Source organism: Pagrus major, chromosome 19 (assembly GCF_040436345.1).
Source record: "Pagrus major chromosome 19, Pma_NU_1.0".
Taxonomy (NCBI): domain Eukaryota; kingdom Metazoa; phylum Chordata; class Actinopteri; order Spariformes; family Sparidae; genus Pagrus; species Pagrus major.
Genome location: NC_133233.1, coordinates 12,162,425 through 12,179,921, shown reverse-complemented (window position 1 = coordinate 12,179,921; position 17,497 = coordinate 12,162,425). Strand labels below are relative to the sequence as shown.

The following is a 17,497-nucleotide window of genomic DNA, read 5'->3' as shown; positions in this document are numbered from 1 at the left end:
CTAAAAAAATCAAGTGAGAAGTAGGGTCATTTTCTCATAAGCTTACATACAATCAGACTGCTTTTTGCAACCCATGAAGTCACCCCCTGCTGGTCATTAGAAAGAAGGTTTAAGACACTTCATCCCTGGCTTCACTTTTCAGACCCTGAGTCTCTGTCGAAGTTTTACACAGTCAGTAGAACAGATATGAGAGTGGCATACTTCCTAAAATATCAAACAATTCCTTTAAACATTGGCAGCAGTAAAAGAGTCAAGTTTCACCTGCTTCTTGAACTTCTGTCAGGACCAAATATTTGAATATGAAATGGAATCAGGATTTCCTGTGTTGAGATGGTAATTTGAATGCAGCCGGGGGCACTGAGTTGTACTCCCATATTACAGCAGCTTACCTAGCAGTGTTTAACCTGGAAATGTTTCTCTGTTAGTAGACAAGCACCCATTTGACCATGTGACACTAAAACTCTCCACTAAGACCAATTCACATTGAGTTCATTAAGGTGGAGCAGCAGCTGCCGGTTCCCCACCCTGTCTATTCAATAGCAGGGGAAACACTGTTGAACGTAATACTGTATGAGTCCGGGGCTGATATTAACCCTTCACTACACTACCTGCCATTCATTAAGCCCCCGAAACACTTTCACCAGCACCTGTCGGGAGGAAAGGCTGTAAATTATATTTATCACAAGTTGTTCCAAAAATATAAGAATTAAATGGTGCCAATTCAGACGTTACAGCCTGGGTGTTTGCTGTAGGAAGTGTGCGTGACTGTGTACGTGTGTGTGAGACATTAAAAAGTCATTTCAACCCCAGCCAGCCGCAATCTCTCAAAACGCTTCGCTGTAATTCTACAGTTTGCTCCAGCAATTTCTAAAATCAAGAGCAAGAAAAGATTGCAGCTTTTACAGTAGCAATTATATGAACTCCCACAGAGGTGGTGGTGACAGAAATCTTGGGTTATACAGGCCCAAATTAAAATAATCTGGATCCTTAACCCAGAAGAAGGAAGCACAGAGTCCCAACGGCTGTGAAGACATGAAAGAAGAATGTCACTGTTGTCTCTGACGTTTCTCCTCTCTTTTCCCTCCCACTACTACTGAAGTTTATCTTTCTTCCTGTCTTTCATCACAGAGGTTATTAAACCCTTCGAGGGAGCTCCGCCACGTCTAATTACTCCAATGGTAAACAAAAGGAGGTCGGGTGGGGAGGGAGCGAGGAGAATGAGGAGGAGGAGGGAGGAGAGGAGAGACATGAAAAAACACCGCTGGCCGAGCGCCGTGTTATTATAATTCTTTAAGCGTTACTGTTAGCGTGGTCACTCTTTTAGCAGTGCAGCTAATGACTGGCTAGGCCTAATTACAGGCCGCCTGTGCTGTGCCGGGATGTGATATTCCTTCCCCGGATGGTTGTTAACTTCCCCCACAAAAGCCCGACCCGACTCCCATTACCTCCCCGGCCTTCTTCGCCCCCAAAAAACCCCAAATTACCTTTAAAGGTGTTGCATTGTTCTTTTGGCAAGGTACAGCAGCATTTTCCACTGCGCTCACATCAGGCACACCCAGAGGGGGCGGAAGCATCATGCTGACAAAAATATTCATGCATCCAACTCACAACTCTAAATACATGAAAAAATGTCAACTAAATTAACCAATTTGCCCAAGAAATAAGAAAACAAGACATCAGTCTGACCATTCTGCAAAACGTCTGTTTTTCTGAGTGTAAAATGAAAAACAAAGATGATTTATTACACACATAATCACACCATTAACTCAAAACTGAAGCTGCAGAAATTTATTTGGCTCAATTTATCCTCTTTTGTCATCTGGAAGATATTTAATATCACATGTCCTTTTAAATCCAGCTCACTAAAATTGTGAAAATGAGAAAATAACAAGGTCCAAGGCCTCACAGGGAATACGGTGGGGAAAATAAAGTTTCAGAGTTAAAAGGTTGTTTCATATCCAGCAGACTGAGAAAGGCATCGGCATTTTATGACGAAGCCAAATTTATGAACTCTAAATGAAAATTGACAAATACATTTCTCAACTAAATGTCAGTTCTACTTCAAACTGATAACAAGGATGCAGTCAAATCAGTGCAGTGGTTAACCACACAGGTCAGGAGTGTGCGATCTGGGCAGAGGAAGGAAACTATTTTTAGAAAACACACAGAGCAAAGTAACTCATGCTGAATGTTTTTTTAAAAAGCCTCTATGTGAAAGCTGGTGCTCACTAGAGCAATTAAAAACAAACACATTGCTGCCTTCCGGCCTTAGATCTCATGTTTTTTCGGAAAAAAAGTATCAGGGTGAATTATCGGTGAAATACTCCTTTTAGCTGGAGCTGTGGTGGCCTGAGCTGATGTACTGTAGCTCTGTGCCAGACACAAACTGGGGGACAACGGCCACATTTTGTTTCTCCCCATGAGCGCTCCACAAGACGGATGCTCTCCCCATCCATCCTGTCCTCCTCCCTGTCTCTGGAGTGAGTGATGCGGTATTGAAACCATATGCCCTCCTGAATTCCTAACGGATCCTCCCATCCCGTCCAATCCCAGCAGTCCTCTGCTGGCCGCGGACACTCGGCTGTCGCGAGGGGGGCCTCCCCGCTTCCTGTGTAGGATCTAAATATTTACACTCCCCGTCGTCCCGAGTGGCGAGGCGGAGAGGTCTTGATGTTTTGGGTTATGTAAAGTCCAATCCTCCAGGACGCATATTTAACAGATTGTCCTTGTTAGAGCAGATTTTTTGAGCAGATTCACCTCAGAGAAAGTTTTCTCATCCTCCTCATAGGGACAGACACAAAAGCAGTCAACGTACCTTGTTCACAGTTTGCTTATAATAGGAAGCATTTAACTATTTCTTTGATTTTGAATTTATTCACATTTGATGAAAATATTCCTTCTTATATTAAAAGGGACCAGAGAGGACATCCCTGACAGGAGCTACCCCACATTGTAATCTTATGGTGTGCACCTCAGCTCTCTGTTTCAGTAGTGTACCCCAGTATGACAGCATCTTCAGGACATCTTGACCTAAAGTCTTCAGACATCTCAAGCCAAAGACAGCTGGGCAGAAGAGAGTGCAGGTCTGGAGCCAAAACTGAACATGTGGTACACGCTAACTCTAGCTTTAGCATAACAAATGATGAGTCTTTGTTCTCTGTTATGTCAGCCAAAGCTTTCATCTAATGCAATTACTGAGGAAAAGCCCTGCAGGATTTCAACTTACAACCTCTTGTGTTAACAGCAGCACGCTGTAACCCACTGAGAAAGTGAGGGAGAACAAACAGGAAGTAGAGCCAACAAATCTTAGCAAGGAGTTTTGAGAGAAGCAGTGAGAACAAACCCAACTTGTCCCACAAATACTTCTGTATACCATGCAGATGGTAGAGCCATTAAACGGGGCAGCAGAAGTAGCAAAGCAGAGGTAAATCGCTTCCCAGGTAGCCAGCCAAGGCAGGCTGCATGCAGTTGTGTGTCAGTGTCATGTGAGCCCACTCTGGCCCATATTTGGCCGAGTTTGTGGGGTGAAGACTTGAGCCGTTTTGGGCTGAGAATCAGCTCCAGTTAGCGGCACTCGTGCTAGCTTTGGACCAGTCTCAGCCCCTGGAATGAGCGCAAGTATACTTGGGCTGATTCTCGCAAGTCATTTATCACAAGTCTGACATAAGACCAGCAAGCAGGTGTGCCGAGCCTCGGCCGCTGTGGGGACAAACAATTTTTTGCTACCTGAGGCTGAGCAGATAGAAAACCATATGTTTAAATACAGCAAAACTCTGTACTATGTAGACTCTTCTACAATATGTAAACAGTGCTATACTCAGATTTACATATTTATATTTGTGGAATTATGTTTAACAAGGGTTGAGGCTGATATTTCTCACATTAATCCATTGTAGACTATACAAGTTAAACATTTTTTTAATGATTTAAGTGATTTGACTTAGTTATACTGGACACTGTATTATACTGGATTCCTCTGAACATCCCTTATGCAGTGAGGTGGAAAGCTCCCCTTCAGGTGCACTTGGTAGTTTTGGAGAAGAGTTTTAATCAGAAGAGAAGGATCTTCATTGACTGACTTGTATTTTTAATAAATAAACTGAATAAACAAGTCGACTTAAAAGGAAAACACAATTTATATTATATATTTATATTTGGCGGACCCTGACACGCTTCAAACAGTGTTCTGGGCACCTTTTTTTCCTCTGAGAACAGTTTTTTTATTCAGTTAGGAAAAAAAAAACATTTCTGAGATTGTATTACTGCCTCCTTAATATTGTAAATGTTAAAATTCTTAGTTTGAATTTCTTCTCCAAAACTACATAGTGCCCCTTTAACCATACCCATGATCTTTCATTAAACCTGACCAAATGTTTTAGTTGCCTAACCTAAACTTTATCTGTAGTTTATTTGCCACAATCATAATTTTTAATCGTAATCACTTAACCATAACCTGCTATTTTCAGATGTCGTAGAAAGCACATATTTAAAAAAACAAAAAACATAATAAATAAGAAAAGTCTGAATCCATTAAGTCTTAGAAATATCACCTGCAATTAAATTATATAGAGGTGGTTTCCTGCTGGAGACATTTTATTTACTGCTGCATACAGCACGTAGCAGAGTCAAAGCTTTGAGCCGTGAAGGCTTAATATTAACACGATGCTTCATCTGTCAAATTAGCCGAGGATCAGCCCGATATTAACAGCAGGCTCGCTGAGCTCTTGCTTTATGTACCGCACTCGTCACACAATGAAGCCTCACAGGAGCAGCTTAGCTTTAAGCACTGTAAAGTCTGGCCAGAATTACACAGCAGGTGAAAGGTGGGCGGATTAGGGTTTGATTTAATTTGAAAAGCTTGCGGAGCTCATAACATCAGACTTATACCTGCTCATTACCTCATCTGCTGAGGAAGAAGAGAAGCAGGGAGGACTGGATGAGGAGGTTGAGGATGAGGTCACCTGTCAAAACGAATTCGCCGTCTGCGTCCTAAATCATTGAATATTCACTAGGCCACTATTTTTTGTCTCGCATTTTGCAACTGGAATTTTTAAACTCTTTTCTCTTCTATACTTTCTCCCCAACACTGCCCATTTATCTCATGCTCTAGCCTTCGCTCTTTTTAGCTTTAACCTCAAGCCAATCCCTCCATTTAACCCTCCAGAAAAACACCATATTCCCTCAAGATGCAGGTTTCAGGATACACCTCACTACACCAAATCTTTACATAGAAACCACAGTAAAAATAGATCTTGGACATCATCCCTGGGTGAGGATTTTTATCTGATGAGAGCTGATTAGCGAAAGATCCGGGTGAAGTCAGGTCCAATTTATCAAGGGTCTCAAAGAGAGGATACTTCAAACACATGCTGCCCATCCACTGATCTCAACAGGTTACACATCAGTTACGCATGTAGTGAGGTTTGTTTGAAGTCAGTTGTGGGTCTGATTGTGTTCATGGTTGTATTGTTTGATGAGGTCAGTTGAGGTTCAGTGTTTGTGTAGCAGACATCAGACTGACCTGCTGGGCCTAAGCCTCTGGATCCGTCCTGTGGTTGTGTGGATCGGTTGCGGTTCTGCTGTCGACGTTTTCCACCAGTGGAGCGGGCGGTGCGGATATGTACTTCGCTGACTTTGAAGAACGCCACCATGAAAGGCTGCTTCTCCAGCGCACCATCACGTCCTACGAGACCCGCGTCCTTGGAGCTGATGCTCTGCCCTGTTTCAGAAGACACAGAACTTATAAACTGCACAATGGCTGAGTTTATTTGCACAAGTTGCCTTAAGTACACTCGATAGTCGGTTATATTAATTTTGTCGACCAGAGGAAGTGACTTCAAACTACTAACGCTGAACTATAGCAGTTTATTTTAACCGTATAAAGTATTGAAAAAAGTGATTAAAAAAAACATATATGTGATTTAATCTCTCACCGCTGCTGGTCTCCACGCTGACCTGCAGGCCCAGGTTGTGCACTGGGCTCATCACCCACAGGTTGCTGGTGGCGGTGATGTCGAACTCCAGCCAGCCCTCCTCAGCTGCCCACAGCCTGCGAGACTCCAGCAGGAACAGGTCTGCCTCTCTGGAGAGAAATAAGCTAATATTATTAAGTGTCATTATTAAATTTAGTATGTTTATTTAGCTGGATAGAAAAAATTCCAAGTCCACAGAACACAGAGAGACAGACTAATATGGGTAAGCTTCTAAGAGGGAAAATGACAAGTACACAACTTACATATACAGAGAGAAAGATAAATGAGGAACAGATGATACACAGATGATGCACATAGCTAACATTTGCAAAAAGAGAAAAAAATGCAGGAACTGTAGACATTTTTATGTTATCTAGTGTGCTTGACGCTGATATTGTGCTGTGTATAGTTGTTTGAAATGATTCATTCAATCTACAGCATAAAATACAGGTATACGGTACAGTGTCATTCTAGCTCAGAACACCAGAGGACTGATTTACCTTTTTAAAAAACCAAGGGAAACACAAGAGCTGTTGGTTTGTATCAGGGTAACAGAATCATAACAGAATGACAGAAAGATGGATAGCTGCACTTAACAGAAAATGCTGGGATACGCTGTATTGTACTCCGCTGTAGCTCTGACCATACAGTCTACCTCTCTGAGGGACAGGAAAAAAGGAAGGAATTAAATCCTTGGTATCAGGCTACAGGCATGTTAATATCATTTACAATATTTTGTTTGAATGAAATCAGGCTGCAAAATGGAAGAATGTGTCAAAGGGGGGGAAGAAAAGACCACCATTACACAACTGTTGACTAATGATTGAAAAGAGAACTGAGGAGCTGTAAGGAAAAGGCTGAGTGTGAGTGATAAGAGGGCCTGTCCTCCCACTGTCCCATTACAGTAGTAATAACACAGCGTCGGGTCTGTCCGACCCTCCTCCAGAGCCGACATCAAAGCCTCACAATCATCCAGGTGTTCGGAGAATGCCCCTGCAGTCATGCATCGGCAGCCCCTCTTTATTGGTCATTAATGAGAGTGTTTCTGACAGCTTCCGTATGAGCCGGGACTCCTTGTTTTCCCTCATACACACACACTCCACCCCACTGCTAGGTTCACACGTTTGTCACAGCGTGGGCCAGTGTACCGATGTTTCCGCCTCATCGCCACAGTCGCTGTTCGGCTGACGATGGACGGCAGGGGGTCCATCTGAGAGCCGCCTGCAGGGGCGAAGGCCACCGAGACCCTACTGTAAAACTTCTTATTGACTGACTGCTTAAATGAACTGGAATAATAAGGTCAAAGGTGAAGGTTGTGTTTTTTGCTACAATAAATCTCCTTTATAAGTCTTGTCAGTGAGTGTTGTTAAAAATGAAACGCAAGGTGGGAGAGTGCAGCTCACAGCTGGCCTGGCTATTTCACATGCTTTCATCTTGTAAACTGCTGAAGAGGCGTATTTGTAAAATTGTAAAAGCAATATGTAAGACAGACATCTGGAGGGAAAGAATGCAGAGAAGGGGATCTAAATGCCTAAACAACATTTTAAGAACCAGGATCAAGGCAATAATAATGTAAGCAATAACTGAGATACACGTTAAAGGAAAAACAGCAATAAAAATCATCTGGTTCGGTACAGTATAATAGCTGCTGAATGGGTTTTGGTCAGTAAAACCAGCCTTTGCAGCAACCTGCCTCTTCTCAACAAGATGTCAGGCCTGCCACATTTTTGCCATTGTAATCTCTCACATTCCTTGCCTGCTGTTAGCGAAACCACCCCAATCAAATGAAAAGTACAAAGGGTGTCAGGCTAATTAAGCGCTCTATCATTACAGCTTAGAGTCAAAATAGGAGTCGAGGTTTTTACAGGAAGGAGGGGCGCGAGAAGGTTAATAGGCTCCCTGCTGATTGGGCGATTACAAAAGGTAAAGTTTTTGTAAAAGGCAGAAAAAGGGCCAAAACAACAACAAAGCATCGTCTCATATACCTTCAGACCTTACTCTCAGCACTGCAGAAAATGAATGTAAGAATGTAAAATCAAAGCAGGTACAAGCTCAGTGTTGTATAAACGTTCCTGATGTTGCACCTTAAATTTACCCCCACAAGGCTCAAACACAGTGTGAGCAGATATTCCCCACCTGAGAGCACACCATCCAGGCTGTAATTTTCTTCAAGGTAAAAAACCTGTCCTACAATAACACAGAAATTGGAGATATATGGGCCCTTTAATCTCCAAATATCTCCAAAAATAAAAGGCTTTACCACCAGGCTGGACAGCACAAACCACCCATTGTAGGGATAAAGGAATGCAGCAAATAAGTAGCTCTTGATACCCTTAGAAACCTTTTGACAGACAGAAAAATATACTTTGCCAACATCTATAGCTAAAGTTCTTATACTTTCTCAAGCCGTGGACCTCAAAGTGGATCAGCTTTAGCTTTGGACTGTAGTCTGAGAACATTTGGTGTTAGAGACCTCACCTTAAGGTGTTTTGTTTCTTGATGATATTCCACACACAATAATATATTAATGAAACTTACTTCATTGTTAAACAAAATATACTGGGCGACATAAGATGTTAGCTTAAAAATGTATATCAGAAATTCTCTTCATGTTCTCACTGGGCGGGCTTGATTAAACACAAATATCATTCAGAAATCTGACTGGATGTTTATCTGCCCCTGCAGACGTAATGTAAATGTTTGGCATGTATTAGCTGCACTCATTTTGGGGACGGGAGGATTTTGAAGCTGTGCTATTTCTGAAAGACGTGGTTTTGCTTGATTTTACAATATAAACATGGCAAAGGCCCGGACTCTGTGTAACACAGAGGGAGCATGACAGGGAGAACAAACGGGGGAGGGAACTTTCTTTCTTCTAATCATAACTTTATCTTTTTTGTTTCAAGAAAAGGTCAACTGAGCTGCTGCTTGCTGTTTTCAGGAACACCCTATCTCTTGCTGAACTGTTGATTCCCAGTACAACCTCGGTGCAACCCCTCCGCAAACTTAGCTCATCCACCCAAGGGCGGATTAATGCACACACATGCTGCATGGCCAAGCACTGCTCAAATCCACAGAACTTTATTTTAGATTCCACTCAATGTGCCAAAGCTTAGTAAGACACCAAACATGTCAGGCTGAATTACAGAGAAATGCGGATGAAATGATGTTCATGAAAAAATTGTTAAAAAAGTGATGCACAAGGCTGGGAAACACTTGTTTTTGCCATGGATTGTGACTCATGAAGTAACTGTAATCTGTAAGTGGAGGTGGAAATGAGCTAAATTGTCAGTTTTTTGGTGGGATAACAAGCAAGTCGCAGTCATGTCCAAGCATGTTCATCCACTGGAAACAGTTTCTGTTGTCATTTGTGCAACTAGAATCATTTCTGTGTTTGGTTGTTTTTTTCTCACTTTGCAGCATTCTCCTAAAATCTGTGTATGCATTGTCACATTGCTGAAGATGTTTTCTTAATTTCCTCCACCAAGGAGGTTATGTTTTCACCCATGTCCCATTTGTTTGTTGGTTGTTTGGTTTGACGACAAGATTACACAAAAACTATTAAAACATATTTCCGTGAAACTTGGATGGAGGATGGGTCTCGGCCTCGAGTAGAATCCATTAACTTTTGGTTTCGGATCCAGGAATTTCTTCTCACTTTCTTTAACAATGTGACATTTTCGTTTATTTCTGTGTGTGTGTGTGTGTGTAAGTGTTACCTATCAGGGTGCTCCTTGACCACCTGGTAGACTTTGAGTAGGAAGGTGTCGTTGCGGAAGGCACGGCTCACACACTCCTTGTAGAGGCGAAACTCTGCTGCGGTGACGGCCTCGCCCTCTGGGATCTGTGAGAGGTTGAACTTAAACTCCTTGTGGTGACGCCGCTGCGGAGAGAGCTCCCTGTCGTACTCCACTGTGGGACAGAAACACACAAACACACACATAGGATCATAACATTATGCACACACAAAAAAAAAATCACTGCATATAGTTAAATATTGGCGTTCAGTTTTTCTACTCCTGATCATCAGAAGAAATCATGATTTGATAAGATTTGTACAAAGCACATCAATTAAATCTCCCCTACAATTTTTTTCTATGGGCAGCATTGCTTGTTTTGACCTTTACAATGCTTTCCTCTGTTTTATCACAAGATTTTGGTGCCTTTTCTACAAATAGGATCAAATTGTATATTCACAAACAGGGTTTCAGTGTAAATATATACAGACACTGTGCAGATGTCAACCATAGAAGCCTTTAAAACAATCACGTGATTTACACTTAAGGTCTAATAGGTTTCGTGGCCCCCAGTTTCCCTAAATAATCCCCTGTTATCTTCAGTCCGAAAGCAAAAGCCCATGATTTTTTCAGCGGCAGTAAACGTAGAGATATTCTGCGACCACTTCTGACGCCGTGAAATGACAAAAACCAACAAATGTGCTCCCTCCTATGCTTTTAAGTGCAATATGCGCCATAATGACTACGTGCTCTCCGGGGATTCGGTTCCTGTCTCAGTTAGAGGTTTTGCTCCCACAGCAAAGAGCCTGCAGAGTCACTCTGTCAATGGTCACACAGAGTGAGAAGAGGGAAATGAATAAAGAGGGGCATGTCGAGTGCAATTAGAAGGTCGGATACAGAAATACCCATGCAGACATAAACGCTACATGCTAAGCCTCAAATATGTGCTATATTCTGCAAAAACACACAAAAAAACTAGTGACATAGTTTCTTGAGAGCCCAAAACTCACATCAACACACTCTTACTATTCTTCATCCATCAAACTCTTACTCACTTAAATAGTTTATCATATGCTGCACATACAGTATACGCATACTATATCATCATCTCCACTCAGTGCAGTGAGGTTCGACAGGCTGCGGTGTCACCACCACAGACTGTAAGTGCAGACTCACTGGGAACCAGAGCTGGATGTATACTACTGCCGGCAGTGGACCCAACATACAACATCGTGAATTTGCCTTCATCTGTCCTCTACTACTGCTAATCCTGCTGCTCCAGCCCTAAAGATTTTAGTTAAAGGAATATTTCCACATTTTGGGAAATACACGCATTTGCTTTTTAGACGAGAACAGAGAAGATTGATACCACTCTTGTGTGTGTATGCTGAATATAAAACTGGAGGCAGCAGTTGGTTGGCTTAGCTTAGCATTACAACTGGAAACAAGCGGGACTGGCTGGCTTTGTGCTTAACGTTTTTTAAAACGGCACATACTGGCAGGGTTATGTGCTGGATCAAGCTAGCCACACTTGCAGCAATTAGGGCTTCAACCATCAATTGATTAATCAATTAGTTGCCAACTATTACATAACTTGGCAACTATTTTTGTATTAGTAAATCTTTTAAGAGGAAAGTCAAAATTCTCAGACTCCAGCTTCTTAAATGTGAATATTTTATGAATATCTTTGGATTGTGGACAAAACAAGACATTTGAGGCTGTATCTTGGACTTTGGGGAACACTGATTGACATTTTTTTTTACCATTTTCTGGCATTTTACAGACCAAACAACTAATCGATTAACCGGGGAAATATTCAGCAGTTTGACAATTAACATAAAAGTTAGTTGCAGCCCTAGAAGCGATAGTTACCCCAAATTATTACTTTAAAAGTGAGCTAATATGGAGACACGTTCTGTCTTCTAGAAAAACATCATGGGGTCTTCCTCCTTCCAACATTAACTCACAAGACAGCACAGACAGTTCATATCTGAGAAGTCAAAAAGTATCATTTTTTAAGCCAATATTTTTTTTATTCTATGTAAGCAAATATTTTATTTTATTTCATTGTAAAGATTCATTTGGATACTTTTATGGCCCACAGCTAAGGTAAGAAGAATTTTTGTACCCGAGCCAGGCTTGTTAAAACTTTCTGGTAATTTTATGATGTGGGGACCCACCCAAAATGGACCAATGACACATTTTGTTCCCCAAGTCATAGCCGAAGAGAAAATTGTGTTGATGTGAGAACACTGGAACCAATCAGACTCTCCCAAAAGTGCCAGCCCCACCTTGTACCCACACCCAGGAAGGTCAAAGCTCCCCTCATCCCCAGACATTTCCAAGCTCAACCTAAATAGGAAACTGAGCAGAAAAGGCGAGGAGGGGAGGCGTGTCTTTCTAGCTTCACTGCATTTCTGAGGAAAATCAGTGAAGTCCAATCCTGAGGCCGACTGCTGTGACTTGGTCAAAACAAATTACAATAATTGTAACCCTCTCAGTTGAAGTGTGAGCCAGTTGTGCCTCTCTTCACTCCCAACACTTTCCACTGAAGCAAAGGAAACCACCTATAAAGAATGAGATGTTATTCCCATCAGCCTCACTGTGACTTTTATCGCATGTGACACTGACCATTTCATCATCTTAGTCCGTAAACTACCCACACACACAGATGTCGCAGTAAGTGTGTGTGATAACGGGTCTGGTCTTGTGTTGAAGGGTAGATAGATCAGCTCAGCTTGTGTGTGTCTGTGTGTGGAGGACTTAAGCAAGAGGTCATGGTACTCTAAATGACTTTACAACACTCCCTTCAACAGCTCTGGGCTTAAAGACCAACAGCTTGAAATCTTATATTCCCTATTTAAGAATCAACTGACGTTTTGGCAAGAAAGCACTTTGATAAACTGTCCGTAGGTGGTGAGAAGGTCAGGGAGAGTTTCATATGTATCAAATATTTATTACATCTGCTGCAATGCACTGCATGTTAAATGCACAAATATCAGCCACCTGACTGTTCAGAGCGGCTGAGCGTGTTTGAGAGACTGTGCTGGCAAGCGAAACATCATACCAATCAAAGGTAAATCTTTATCGGATTTCCCATTGTGTGGGTTTATTGGAAGGAGTGTGGAGAGTTCACAGAGAGGACTGGGAAAACCACCTGTTTCTCTGATTTTGGGAACGTTAACACAACATTCAAAAATGGTTATTCCTGTGCTAGCCTTGTAGTTACACCAAACACAGAAACTACACCTAAAAGAGCCATTTTCATTGTGTTACATATTTGTAGTGGTTAGTAAGCAAACACAACTAGATACAAACAGTACATACCTTCTTTTCAACTGATCAACCAGAATGTATTAGTCTTAAAAAGGTGCACCTAATAAAAATGTTCATCCCAATTTGCCAGAGCCCAGAGTGACATCTTCAAATGGCTTCTTTAGCTCTACTTCCTTGTTAACAGGAGTAATGCTTAGCCTACAACATTGAATACTGTCTTCTTTAGCTCTGAATGAGCTTTGTTAGTTTTGAGAAAGTGACCCAGATGATATCATAGTGATGTCATCAGGGTTATTTGATTGTGGGCTTTTCAATTTTTTACCAGGAAAATCTTGCGTTACAGACTGGAGGGTGTGGGGCTTGAAAGATATACCAAGCAGGGAGGGTCTAACGAAAAGATACTATTGGTTGCATTATGGGAAATGTAGGATCGAGTAATTGTGGACCCATACCAGGGACTAATAGTCAGTATATCTCGGCCTCTGTTGTTTCAATTTTGATGGTCCATTTTTTTATCCGTCACTCACAAGGCCCCTGAGGAAGAACAAATAGTAAATTGCTGGAGTGCCCCTTTAACATTTGATTTTATTCAGAAGTTACAGCCAGTAAGTGCAGTGAGTATGAGTTTGCTGACACGTCTGTTGTTATTTTTGCCAACTGGGAGATGGCTGTGAGAAATTCCCAATTTTTATGACTTACAACCCAGTGCAAACCCACTGTGACATTACTCACTGGTTTGTGGACTACGTTTTGAAGCCTCAAGTTTGTCATAGTTTGGGTTTTAAGTCACTCCTTTCCTGTTTGAGTTTGCAAGTTATACCCTTGGAGACGGAAGTAACCGTACTTGTGTGGGAGGGTGGAGCTGGGTAGGATATCCTGATTGTTTTTGACTCAGAGGACTTTTTATGGTAGCGACTTGTCAATCACATGATAGCCACGCCCTTAAGCATAACCCCCTTTATTGTCTATTTTACTCTAGATGAGACCATAATCTACAAATTGAACATCATGCTGTTTTGAAGGAGATTTGAAAGTAGCGATTGAGAACATAAACTCATTAGGAAACTGTTCACTGAGCTAATAACTCAATTTAGAAGTAGGGTTGTTTTCTCATAAGCTTATATACAATCAGACTTCTTTTTGAAACCAGGGGAAGCATTGGCTTCACTTTTCAGACCTGGAAGCTCCATCAATTATTTTAGAGTCTATGAGTAGCAGCACTTGTGAGCTGACATGACTAGTTGTTAACTAGTAATAACTGTACAGTACAATGTGAACACAGCATTAGCACTGACTTCTATACAGACCCTCTTAAAGATTGTGTAGACAGTCACTGGAAGTTATCCAGTATAGCCCTGATCTTCCATTAAGCAATACTGCTGCTAGAATTCAACATCATGTCAACATGTTTTTTCTGAAAAATGCTACAACACCTACTACAATCACACAAGAGACCTGAAAGAGTATCAGGCCAAGGAGAAAAATGTATTCACTGATTTCATTAGGCTTTAATGAAATCTGCAGGACACATTTCTTTTCAACATTTATCTTCCTCACATCCAAACAAAATTCTCAAGGCACCCCTGAGCTCACTGAAAAACTCACCAGACCAAATCAATCTTTGTTTTCTATCTCAGACAGGGGAGTTATTTAAGTAGCGTTCAGATGAAGACAAACAATTAAAACGACGAAATATGCAGACAGCCACTGTCTCACATTTACGTATGCTTTATCACCACAGTCCTCTGCGTTAGCGACCTGGGAGCCACTGCGTTAGCGGCTAAGTAGCATTCCAGCTGCCTCCCCACCTTCTCAGCTTGAAATTCAATTGAAATCCACAGAGGTTTCGCATCTAAAATCAAAGGGAAGTCTTCACACGGTGCGCACAGGGAGTGTAACCTCTGCGCTAATCTACCATGACGTGAGCTTTGAGACAGGAACACACAGAAGGGAAAAGGGATTTAGATTTGGATGATTCAGAGAGGAATTTATTCAGAGTGATTCTAAAGATGTGAAAAGAGTGATTATATCAGTGACTTGGTGGAGACGGTGCTTAATGGTAACCACAGGAAAAACGTGTTTATGTGTCACATGTGTGTCATTGCTAATCTGTAGGTGTATTTATGGCTTTATTTTATTACCACACTCCCATCGTTGGTCACCAGTTCAGGAGAAAATACCCAAATAACAGTCAACTATTTTCTCTTTCAGTCTTACTGACCACACACAGAGGTCACACAAGGTTAACCAGAAAACCTGACAAAAGTGGAAAATTTCTGTGATGATTCACCAACTCACCAACATAAACACTGGTTTCATCTGTTACAGGAAACAGAAAGACGCAAGAGACAGAACGAAAAAGAAAAGGAGGGGATTGATCAAGGAGAGGAGAGGAGAATAATCAATGACTGCTTGAAGGGTGATAAAAGATTGAGAGAGACAGATTGCATAAATTGAGATTTTGGGGTAAAATATTCAAAGAAAGAGAGAGAGATAAAGAGAAACAGGAAGAGGAAGAAATGATAAAAGAGCGGGAAATGGATTACGGATTTTTTGGAAGGGAAGAAAGTATTTTGCGGATGATGTATCGAATCGGATAACCTGAATGGAAACGGCAATACAGCCCCAAAAAAGCTTGATTTGTATTTTCAATAAAAAGTTTGTGTCTTTTAAAATAACACAGGTGGAGAAAATGACTGTGGGAGAGGTGGATGAGATGACAACACCAGACGGAGGAAGACAGTCAGTTGTCACAGAGAGGAAGATCGAGAGACCGAAGGGACAAAAGTCTGGAGTCTGGGACGCAATGAAAGGAGGAGAGATGGAGACGGTTAGTGACAGAAAGAGAGTGAGACGGACGGTTTGCAGATCCACTTGGACGCTTTGATAGGAGCTGTTCTCTCGTTTCCACCTGCGCAACATCTGGCACTGCTGTCCTCTCCCTGCTGCTGGAGGTATTATGGCAACCCACACACACACACACACACACACACACACACACACACACACCCCGACACACACACACACAAACCTTGACCCTGGGAATCTTTTGCTATTACATGTATGCATATGGCTCTTATATTCACAGCCTGCACATTATGAGAGGTAATCAGTATATATATGTCATAAATCCTGGCATAGAACTACTTTATATCCTTTAAATAATAGATATCATCATGAAACTTCCCTAGTTGATTACTTACATTAAGACAATTATTCTTTGTATTACAAGTTCTGATATTTTGTTAAAATATTTAAATGAGGATATCCAATTACCACCAACTGGGAGGTTGTGTTTTCATCCGTGTCTGTTTGTTTGTTGCTTTGTCAGCAGGAGTACACAAAAACTACTGAACAGATTTCCACCACACTTGTATGGAGGATGGGTCTCTGCCCAGAATGGACCCCATTAACTTTTGGTGCAGATCTAGGAATATTTTCATATTTATATTAACATTGCGAGATAGGGCATTTTTCAACCTTTTTGTAATTTCTCAGGGAAGAGTGCATGGATCCTGATGAGAAATATCAGGCTTATTTAGGTGGTGTGTATCTATGGTACAAAAGTACAAAAAAGGGCTGTCGGGCCTTGGCGAAGGTATGCGCTCTACGGAGTGCCATTCTAGTTTACGCCAAGGAGGTTATGTTTCACTCGTGTCCATTGGTTGGTTGGTTGGTTTGTTAGCAGGATTAAATAAATACAACTGAAAGGATTTCCCAGAAACTTGGTTGGAGGATGTTTCTTGGCCCAAATTAGACCCCATTAACTTTTGGATCCAGATAAAGGGAAGGAGGTATGCACTCTACTAAGTGCCATTTTAGCTAAATGTGTGCTCATTTGCAGAGCAACAGAAATCTGAACTGAAATAAACATTTAAATGTGTGTGTTGAACATTTCTTTCCAGTACTCTGAAAGAGAACATGTTATAGAAGCATAAAAGCCAGAACTAACAAAACTGGCAAGTGAATGACAAAAGTAGTATCTTAAAATGTAGAGCATTACAAACTCTGACATTAGTACGTCTAACATCAGTGATCATTTTCTCATCATGATGAAAGAATACTATATATTATACATTCTGAACAAAATATAACTTTACTGAAATTATATAATAAATGTAATTAACAGTCTTTGCATTAGTGTTACACAGACTCCATATTTTAAATAAAAAATCCTCTAGAAACCAGCTTTGGAAGAAGTGAAGTCACACAGACAGGCACTGAAGTGTGGCTGCCTTTTAATAAACTGCATGCCCCTTTAAGAAGCAGAGGAAGGAAAAAGGGAAAAGGTGCTGAAAGAAAGACAAGTGAGTGAAGCTTTGAGCCAGAAGTCTGTCTGTGCAGGGAGGAGGCGGGCGGATGAGCGCACAAACAGGCAGACGAGATAGAAGAAGAGACAAAATTGAATCTGACAGTGATTGATCACCAAAACCCTCTGGAGTAAAAATTAAGAATGTATTAAAATGTATTGAACGAATGTATTAAAACATACTGAAAGTTTGTGAGGATGAA

The 17,497-nt window shown here is 41.4% G+C and overlaps 1 protein-coding gene across 1 annotated transcript in view; it reads right to left on the bottom strand.

The window, feature by feature from the left end:
• bmp6 (bone morphogenetic protein 6) overlaps nt 1-17,497 on the bottom strand; it is a 50,416-nt gene that overhangs the window by 9,046 nt on the left and 23,873 nt on the right. Inside the window, exons 2-4 of the mRNA XM_073487900.1 lie at nt 9,692-9,884; nt 5,934-6,082; nt 5,522-5,719 (exon numbers count right to left, since the gene is read on the bottom strand). Coding sequence (XP_073344001.1) covers nt 5,522-5,719; nt 5,934-6,082; nt 9,692-9,884 — 540 coding nt within the window. The remainder of the gene's footprint in view (nt 1-5,521; nt 5,720-5,933; nt 6,083-9,691; nt 9,885-17,497) is intronic.